The sequence below is a fragment of the Otolemur garnettii genome, unplaced genomic scaffold (assembly GCF_000181295.1).
Source record: "Otolemur garnettii isolate 467f Iridium unplaced genomic scaffold, OtoGar3 scaffold00259, whole genome shotgun sequence".
In the NCBI taxonomy this organism is placed as follows: Eukaryota; Metazoa; Chordata; class Mammalia; order Primates; family Galagidae; genus Otolemur; species Otolemur garnettii.
In genome coordinates, this window is record NW_003852654.1 from 253,002 (window position 1) to 263,331 (window position 10,330).

At 43.0% G+C, this 10,330-nt stretch overlaps 1 protein-coding gene across 2 annotated transcripts in view; it reads right to left on the reverse strand.

Moving 5' to 3' along the window:
- Positions 1–3,930, reverse strand: part of MPP1 (membrane palmitoylated protein 1) — a 41,215-nt gene extending 37,285 nt beyond the window's left edge. For both annotated transcript variants that reach the window (XM_023508560.1, XM_023508559.1), the window contains exon 1: positions 3,665–3,930. In XM_023508560.1, the coding sequence (XP_023364328.1) occupies positions 3,665–3,766 (102 nt within the window). In that variant the 5' untranslated portion in view covers positions 3,767–3,930. The remainder of the gene's footprint in view (positions 1–3,664) is intronic.
- Between the last annotated feature and the right edge of the window lie 6,400 nt (positions 3,931–10,330).

Below are 10,330 nucleotides of genomic sequence, written 5' to 3' on the forward strand. Positions count from 1 at the left end.
AAAAAAAAAAAAAAAAAGAAGTGAAACTTTGTGTTTTGAATCTTTAGTACTTTTATAGAAAGTGATACCTTTAGGGTAGTACCTGTGCTCAGAAGGGCACCGGCCCCACATACTGAGGGTGGTGGGTTCAAACCCAGCCACGGCCAAACTGCAACAAAAAATAGCCAGGCATTGTGGCAGGTGCCTGTAGTCCCAGCTGCTCGGGAGACTGAGGTAGGAGAACTGCCTAAGCCCAAGAGCTGGAAGTTGCTGTGAGCTGTGACACCATAGCACTCTACTGAGGGCAACAAAGACTCTGTCTCAAAAGAAAGAAAGAAAAAGAGAAAAAAGAAAGTGATACCTGTTAATGAAGTTTTTAGCTAAATAATTTTATGTCTATTGAAGCCAACAACTTTCTGCTTTTAACATGTATTGCGGGTTTTCCTGTTTTTAACATGTATTGCGGGTTTTCCTGTTTTTAACATGTATTGCGGGTTTTCTTGCTTCTTATATTTGCACTACATGAACACTTAGTGTTTGCCTTTTTTTTTTTTTTTTTTGAGACAGGTCTCAAGCTGTCACTCGGGGTAGAGTATTATGGCGTCACAGCTCATAGCAACCTCCAACTCAGGCTCAAGTAATCCTCTTGCCTTAGTTTTTCTATTTTTTTAGTACAGACAGGGTCTTGCTTTTGCTCTGGTCTCAAACTCATGAGCTCAAGCAATCCACTCGCCTTAGCCTCCCAGAGTGCTAGGATTACAGGTGTGAATCCCTGTGCCCAGCCTACATGAAAACTTTCTGTACTCTTGGACTAGTGGTTCTCAACCTTCCTAAAGTAGCAGCCCTATCACACAGTTCCTGTGGGTTGCAACACACAGGTTGAGAACTGCTGTCCTAGAAAGACAACTCTTTTTTTTTTTTTTTTTTGAGACAGAGCCTCAAGCTGTTGCCCCAAGTAGAGTAATATGACATCACAGCTCACAGCAACCTCCAACTCCTGGGCTCAAGCGATTCTCCTGCCTCAGGCACCCGCCATAACACCCAGCTATTTTTGGTTGCAGCTATCGTTGTTTGGTGGGCCAGGGCTAGATTTGAACCCGCCAGCTCAGGTGCATGTGGCCAGCGTCTTAGCCGCTTGAGCCACAGGCGTGGAGCCAACAGACAGCTCTTAGTGAGATGTTGGGCCATTACCCTGCACGTCCAGCATGGCTTAATGTGCCTGACAAATACTCTCTCACATAAACATCACCACAAACCTTTGAACTTGCCAGTTTCATAGGGAGACAAGAGACCTATGGCAGAGAGTTTCAGCAGGTCACCCAAAACCACACAAGTGAAAGGCAGAGCCTGGTGTTGCAGCAAAGACTGGTAAGAGTCCCAGAGAAAAGGGGAACCTTCAGAAATAAGATTTGATGATTGGTGGGGTCAAGCCACCCCTTATCATATTAAGTTTCTCCCTCAGACATTCTTTCACCTCGACAGATGTGATTGCTATTTCATTTAGGGAGTTAGAAAGTTTTCTTATTCCATCTTCTTCAAATCTTTTAATAAAACCAAAACAGATTATATCCAATCTTACAGTATAAACTCACAGCCCCACAAAAACTGCTATTTACTCACAGGGCATACCCACAACCTAACTCTGGTAGCGATGGGGCCTCTCTTCCAGAAGGCAACACCTTCTTTCTAGCATGCTCATAAGGGACAAAAACAAATAGGTTTACAGTGTCAGGTTGTGCTAAGTGAAAGAAGAACAGACTCAGAATATTAATACTCTGTAATTGTATTTATATAAAATTCTAGAAAAGGTAAATCTATAGTGATCAGTGGTTGCCAGGCTCCAGGTGGGTAAAATAGACTGACTGCAAAGAGGGAGGAGGGAATTTTCTGGAACCATGCATGTGTTTATTCTGTCATGATTGTGGTGGTGGTTACCTGACTATATACATTTGTCAAGTGTGATCAAATTCAACAATTAAAATTCATGATTCCATGGTATGTCAATCATATCTCAATAAAACTGCCAAAAATAAATTCAAATAGTTTAAAAAAAAAAAACCAAAAAACAGTTAAAGCTCCATCAAGTGAGGACTGATTGTAGGGAAGAAAAAAAATTGACACGTGCATGCTTATGGGGAATCAAGTAGTTTTAGACCTTGTTTCTCTTCTAGCTCTAATTCCACTGCGTAACCTTCAATTTTGTGTTGTCCTTTGTACAACAATATGTCGTTTCTGCACTCATTTAAACCCAGATTATTGAAATTATGATTAGAAATGACAGACGAATGTGAACACTTCACTGAGTGGTATATAAAAGAGAGGCAAAGTAGTGAAGCAGAAAATACACTGATCTTTGACTCTGTAGATAAAAAAATCTAGCTCTGTTCAGATGCCCAGTTGTTTCCCTGAGCCACCCAGGCAAAAGATGTCTATGGTGCTCCTGTTTGATTTACCTTCCAGATCATCAGTTTCCTTATCTGTGAAATGAGAGGATTATTGTAAATACTTAGTCATTTATTAAATCAGCAAACATTTCTTTTCTTTTCTTTTTTGCGGTTTTTGGCTGGGGCTGGGTTTGAACCCTCCAGCATATGGGACCGGCGCCCTACTCCTTTGAGCCACAGGAGCCCAGCAAACCTTTCTGAGGACCCACTTATTGGGTATTTAAAGAAAAGCGTGTTTAACATCCCTGCCTTGGAAGACTTTGCAGTCTAGGAAAGAGATTCATGCCATGACTTCTGAGCCTGTGTCTTCGAAGGTAGCACAGCTTCTGTCTGGCACACTCTCTCTTGCTTTCTTTCTTTCTCTGGATCTTCACTCCTTGGTACCTGAACAGTGTGCTGTGAGGTAAACTAAGGCACCACGGAGAGGCTGCTGGTTGATATTCTGGCTAATGGCTGCAAACGAGAGCCAGCACCAACCTCCACACCAATGAGTATCCCTGTGGCTGTCCCCCTGAGTGAGAAACCCCGAGTGACAACCCTTGCTAGGCTCAATCCACAAGGAGAAGTATGAGAAATAACGTGAAAATGCTCACTGTTGTAAAGCACTGAGATTGGGAGACTTGCCAGGTATGAAAAGATACCTAATCCTCAGGGTATCTTCGACAACAGAGGTTAATAGCAATTTATCGTCCATCACTGGAAATGGGAGGAAAGAATTACCTCCAAAATACTTGGATTCCTTTCCCCCACCCACAAATACACACAAGCCACCCTTTCTGCCGCATAGCGCAAGGGAACCTGCCTAAATGCAGAGGGACAGTGAGTGAGTTCTGTACAGCCTGAAGTTGGCTTTCACAAGTATTTCTGCTGACCCAAACACAAGCACTTCAACCACTAGGCAGACCTATTCCTGGGTGTGTTCCTTAAAGTCTGCTACTCCGACTTCCGTCTAGGAAGAAGTTTTCCTTGACCTTACTAAGCGCTCTGTCCGGGCCGCGGCCTCTCCTGATTTCCATTTACAAGGGCTGCTCAGTGCAGCACCCGGCGCCCGGCACGAACCGTGCGGCGAGCTCACCCGGTCCCCACCCGTCAGCCTGCAGCGGCCTCCACCCCTGGGCCAGGACCCCAAAGAACAGGGCCCCTGGGGGCAGATCCCCACAGGGGATGAGGCCGCGGACCGGGAATGTCTCGGGGTGGCGGTGGGGCCTGGAGCACCCTGGGGACCTGGTGGGCCCGCTCACCTCCGGCCGGCTACGTTTCTGCAGCAAGTGCTCCAGGTAGAGGTCAGAGAGGGCCGTGCGCATGCTGCCCCCACCCTCGCCCTCGCTGGCCTTGAGCGTCATCTCACACAGCTGGCACACCGGCACTCGGGAGCCGGCAGCGCTGGGAATTCGAGGGCTCGGGGCCTGCGGGGCGGTGGGGAAGCGGAGCAGCTGGGCCAGTCACCGCCCCGCAGGCGGTGCGCCGGGCGGGCGTGGGCGGAGCTCCGCCCACGCTCCTGCCCACTCCCGCACTCGCCCCGCCCCTGGACTCGCCCACGCTACAGACCTCCCGGCGCCCAGCGATCTGCGGGGCAGCCAGCCAGGACCCCGAGGAAGCGTAGCTCTAGCCTGGCCCCTGTAGGTTCAAGGTGGTAGCTTGGGCTGAATCCCAGAAGAACAAGAACCGGGAGGGGGCCAAATTCGTGTTGGTGTCAGTGAGGCATCCAACGGCTGCAGTGGCCTCCCCTTCGCTCCACCTGGGCTGCGCCTAGCTTCTAGCTGATGTAACCCCTGGAGCGGTTCGTATGCTCAGGAAAACAGGGGAAGTCGGAATCAGCCGGCTTGGTGGCGCTTCAACAAACAGTGTTGGAGATTGGCAAATTCCAGGCCCTACCCATAAGTCAACGTGACCACAGCAAGGCCAGTGTACTCTTCAAGATTTGGAAATTGCGAAAATGCCTTTAAGGCTCCTGCGCTGCTACTGCTCTGTCATTTACATTGCTACATGCTGTTTAATGATGAAAGTCCTTATTGCCTTTGGGAGCAAACCGTTTTTACTTTTTTAAGGCCAAATCTCTTTCTGTTAATGCCACAAAAATTTTAAGGATTAGTGAAAGCTAAGGGAGCAGACATTCCTTATGACTCCCAGACAAGGATATCTCAGTATCCTAACGCCTCAGGAGCGGTAAAACAGCAGCCACAGGGAGGAAGGCTTTCTGATCCAAACAAACGCTTCCTGCTCTGACAGGGCTCTTGGCCATCTTACCGCAAGCTTGTAGCTTCACAGTATCAGAAGCAGTTTATTATGCCATACAATCTTATTCTGACCTTTATCAAAACTGACTGAGAGGCGCTCATAACCAAGAAGGGAAAATCCAAGGCAGAAGTTTCGAGCTACGTGGCCCAGTTTTCTCTGCTAGGAGCCTGAGCTCACATGATTGATGGTTTCCTTCCCCAAGATCACGCTAAAGGAACAAGGGGGAGGGAGAAGAGAGAGCGCTACAAGGAGGGATGCAGGGAAGAGGGGGAGGGGCCCAAAAGAGAGGAATTAAGAGAGTGATATCGGTTCAGGAATGGACTAATTGCACAATGACATAGAATAGACAACCCAGAAACACACCTGTGCATGTATAGAGCTGTGGTACATGGTACGAGTGGCAGAAGTGGCAGGTTAGGTAAGTTAAGAGGGGTTTTTCATTAACTGATTCTTCAAAGTGATTATTTATATTGGAAAAGCTGAAACCGGAAACCTCCTTCATGTGATATTAAAAATATAAGAATCTATTCCAGATGGATTAAGGACTTAAATCTCAAAAACACCTTCGAAGCCCTTGACAGAAAAGACAGGCGAAGAACTTTTAGATTGGGATAAAGATTTCTTAAACAATGCACATAAACCATTGACAATTAAATGGAATAATGCCGAGTGTGATATTTACTGAGAAATTTATGTATCAAAAGACACCATAGGTCTGGCGTGGTGGCTCACATCTGTAATCCTAGCACTCTGGGAGCCCGAGGAGGTGGCTGGCTTGAGCTCACGAGTTGGAGACTAGCCTGAGTAAGAGCGAGACCCCCGACTCCAATAAAAATAGAAAAACTAGCTGGGCGTTGTGGCAGGGGGCTGTAGTCCCACCTACTTGGGAGGCTGAGGCAAGAGGATCGCATGAGCCCAAGAGTTTGAGGTGACCAGGAAAAGGACAGATTTTCACTCTGTGGTTCTGGCACATTGGGTATTTATAATGACAAAACAAACACTAACACTAGATAAAAGGTAGAAAGTAAGCACTTTATCTAAGCTACCGTAGTAGGAAGAAGAACCAAAGAAAGAGTGACTCCTTGAGCAAAATTTAGTTAGTTTTATTAAGGCAAAGCTCCGAGTGGAAAAGTACTGGGAAAGCAAGTCAGCTGACTCAGAGGCTGGATGGTCATACAACTTGTCTTTTTTTCAACATTATCGTGCCTTTTTATGTTTGGCCAGCTCCATCCAGTTCAAGGTGGTCATTGTGCAGAATCTGGTTTTCCTCCTAGGAATTTATTGCTTCTTGGAATTTATTGCAACTATCTGCTTTTCTCAGTTCCTAGAACTGCCTTTAGGTACAGAGGTTCAGTTCAAAGTTCATGAGTGGAAAATTATAACTTTTTGCGATATAAAAAAAGAAAGTGGACTCTACCTTACACCACACAAAAATTAAATACCAAGTAGCATAAGGACTCAAACATAAAAGGCAAAACTATAAAAACTTTTGGAAGACAATATAGGATAATTACTTTATGACTTCGGGGTGGAAAAGGATTTCTTTTTTTTTTTTATTTATTTTTTATTCTATTTAGGAAAATAAAACACTAAAATAATTATATGGAGGAAATGATTGCCAAATTTGACTGCATCAAAATAAGCACTTCCAAGCCAGGCGCAGTGGCTCATGCCTGTCATCCTAGCACTCTGGGAGGCCAAAGGGAGTGGATTGCCCTGAGCTCACAGGTTCAAGACCAGCCTGAGCAAGAGCGAGAATCCACGTCTCTACAAATAGCTAGGCGTTGTGGAGGGTGCCTATAGTCCCAGCCACTTGAGAGGCTGAGACAAGAGAATCACTTGAGCCCAAGAGTTGGAGGTTGCTGTGAGCTATGACATCATGGCACTCTACTGAGGGTAACAAAGTGAGACTCTATCTCAAAAAAAATAAGCACTTCCATTCATCAAAATACACCATATGAAGAGTGAAAATACAATCTTCAAACTGGGATAAAGTATTTTTCACGTACATAGCCTACAAAAGATTAGTATATAAAATCTATGAAGATGTCTATTGATGAATAAGCAAAACTTCTAATTAGAAAAATGGGCAAAATCCATCAATAGGAATTTCATAGAAGAGAAAGACAAATGATCTACAAGCACATGAAAATGTCTTTAATCTTATCAGTTATTAGGGAAATATAACCTAAGAAAACAATGGGGCATGATTTCTCATTCACCAGCTTAACAAAAAATTGAAAGGTTGATGATATTGCATGTTATCAAGGAAATGGGACAATGGGAACATTCATAACTACTAGTAGGTGTGTGTACATTGGTGCAGTGGCTTTGGGAAGCTGGCATTGCATCACAAAGTGGAACATTTGCTTGCCCTTTGACCCAGGTATTTAATCATAGGGTATGCGCCTTATAGAAATTTGCATGTGTACACTATGAGACATGTACAGGAATATTTATGAAAGATTTATTTAGAACAGAAAGAAGCAGAAACAATACAAATGTCCTATAGTTAACAGTCTAAATAAGTAGAGCTTTCTTCATATGATGGGATATTATGGGAAATGAGTGAAATGGGCTAATTACAACTATAAGCATCAACATGAATGAATCTCAGAACATGAGGAATACATATACATGGCTTAGTTTTTATAAAATTTAAAAACATGCAAGGTTATGGTGTTAGAAGACAGGATTGGGTTTACTTTGGGGGTTAGGAAGGGCTGTCCATCTGGAGGGGGAGTACAAGGAGGAACTTGTTCACTTTGTGGTAATTCTATGACCTGTGCTCTTTTCTGTGTGTATATTAAACTTTAAAAAAGAAGCTTAAAAACTCTGGGTCTACAAAGCAGAGGGACACTTCAAGAATTTTTTAAAATAAAGGCAAAAATTAAGTAATACATTGCAAAACATAATTCTGAAATATATACAGAAAACCAAGGAGATAACCCAATGTTAAGAACAGAAGAGGAAAGGCTATGAGCCCAGAATGTAAATTGGTACACCCATTATGTGAAACAATATCAAAAATGTTCATAGCTTATAGCCCCACAATTCCACATTCAGTAATTTATAGCAAGGAAGAACTTGGACATGAATATAAAGATGATGAAGCTGTGTATAAGGATGCTCATCAAATTGCTGTTTGAGTAGCAGGGTCCTAAAGGAAACTAACACCAAAACTCAGAAGTTTGCAGTTTTTCTTCTGTTTTATTATATATAGCTTTTGACTGCCCTCCTAACCTACTACCTGCCGTTTAGTGAAAAAGAATTTAAGTAAATAGAAATCTGATTTAAAGCTTACTGTAAACTGATCAACAGTCACTGCAGATTGTCTCTAGTAAGAATGACAATCTGCTCCTAACATCTGGGGGGATGGGATAAAGGATGTGTGGCTAATACAATGCTATGGGGAGAAATTGTCCCCCTTCACTTCAGCTTGTTTGAACTGGCACCTGCTGGTATCACAGGAATAGCTGTTGTTCCACTGGTCTTGTTCCCTGTTAGTCTCTAACACATCGCTTCATCTTTTCATTTGAACAATGTTTTCAGTAGCTCCCAACTGGCGGCAGTTCCTTTAAGCCTCTATCATGTCCTCCATTGAGGTCCTGACATAGCTGACCACTCCTAGTCTTCTTAAATTTTTCTTCACAGATTTATTGAGGTATAACTGACAAATAAAATTGTATATATTTAACGAATAGAATAGATTGATATACATATATAGTGTGAAATAATTACCACAATCAAGTTAGTTAATGCATGGACCACTTCACGTAGTTACTATTTTTTTTACGTGGTAAGAACAAGTAATATTTACTCTCACCATATTCCATGCAAATTATAAGCAAAAAGCAACACGGGTGGGTAGACTTAGACAAAGTACACTTTCATTCTGAATCTTTGTTTAACAGAGTAAAATAAATAAATAAATGAATAATAAGTTAAAAATTAGGCTGAGCGTGGTGACTTGTGCCTGTAATCCCAGCACTCTGGGAGGCAGAGGCAAGTGGATTGCTTAAACTAAGGAGTTTGAGACCAGCCTGTGAAAGAGTTCAACTCCACCTCTACTAAAAATAAAAATAAAAAAAATTAGCTGGGCACTGTGGAGATAGGAACCCGTGTCCCAGATCCAGGGAATAGTCTTGACCTAGCACTAGGGTTTGCAGCAGAAAAGACAGGCAGGCAGATGGATAAACAAGACTCCTGAAGAAGGGCCTTTCTCCAACTCACTGAGTCTTAGCGAGTTAGTGTGCAGTGTTGGTTGTTAAGGGGGCTGCAGCAAGGGTCCAGGGTGGTCCTAGGACTGCCTCCTTCCCAGGTTTCAGCACCATTTGTTAGATGGTAGAAAGGTGCCACAAGGAACCAGGCCAAGTAAAGTTAAGAGCAGTGATTTATTAAGTGGGCTGCCACCCAAAATGGAAAATGGTGTGGCAGAAACACAGCTCAGGAGGTGGCCTGGTCATAGCTCAGTAACTTGGGATGTGGTGCAAGAGATCAAAGGTCATCTGCTAGAGGCCTTCTGCAAGTTAATCTGCTGTAAATCTTCTGTAACTTGGAAGAACCATTTCACAGAACCAGAAGAAACACTGCAAGTCCTATTCATTGCTTAACGAATGTCCAGATCCATTGGAGGTAGAGAAAATCCTGTCTACTTAAGAGTAGTTAGACCCATTGAAGGCAGAGGGGGCACTAACAAGAACTAGTCTATTCTTTACTTAATGAGTTTTAACCCATGGAAGGTGGAGACTTAATGTTTATTCCAGGAGGTAGAGAAAGACTTAACAGGCTAGACAACCCAGGCACAAGAGGATTTGGAAAGAGACTCAGTTACCGTGTCGTTAACTGTCCATCAAACTGGTTCCATGGTAACTCCTGAACCATGAAGAGGGGCCATACCGGCCAGTATAACAGAACTGGGCCATTACCAGAGGCTTTTTGTCATGGCAAAGGGAACCTGTTCGTTGGCCATGGGGAGCACATCTTGCTCTGTAAACCTGTACGTTGCTCTTCCTCAGTAAACTTTGTTTCACACTTGCCTTGCTTTTTTGGTGGGCCTGGTCATCTTCCACCAAGAGCATACCAAGAACTGAGAAACAGACAACTGCCTGAATCCCAACAATTTCAAACTCAGAACAGCAAAAGAGAAAAGCAAATTAATAATTTTAACACTATTACCTGTATTACACTTATAATAGTGAATACATAGAAACACCTTAAATAATTATTTATATGGGGAGATGGTGAAACCACTCATGTCCACGTTTTAAAAAATATCGTTTTAAATTAGTTTGGAAAGTTCTCTATATTATGCCCCTTGTAGAGATTCATATTAGCCTGTTAAAAATTCTTACAAGTCCTGGAACAAAGAAACATGCTTAAATTTGTTTAATTCAGCATCTCGCAAGCATTACTGACCATATAACCCTACTGTTTTATGACATTTATTAAAACAGAACTATTGTTTCATAGAATAGAGTTTGGGAAACTGGCGACATATATATGTAAAAAAAATTGAAAGGAGATACACCCGGATGCTAAATGTGTTTATTTTGGGGTGCTAGGTTTATGAGTACCTTTTCTTTTTTTCTGTGTTTCCTGAACATTTTTTGCAATAAATATGTATTACTTTTTTTTTTTTTTTTTTGAGACAGAGCCTCAAGCTGTCC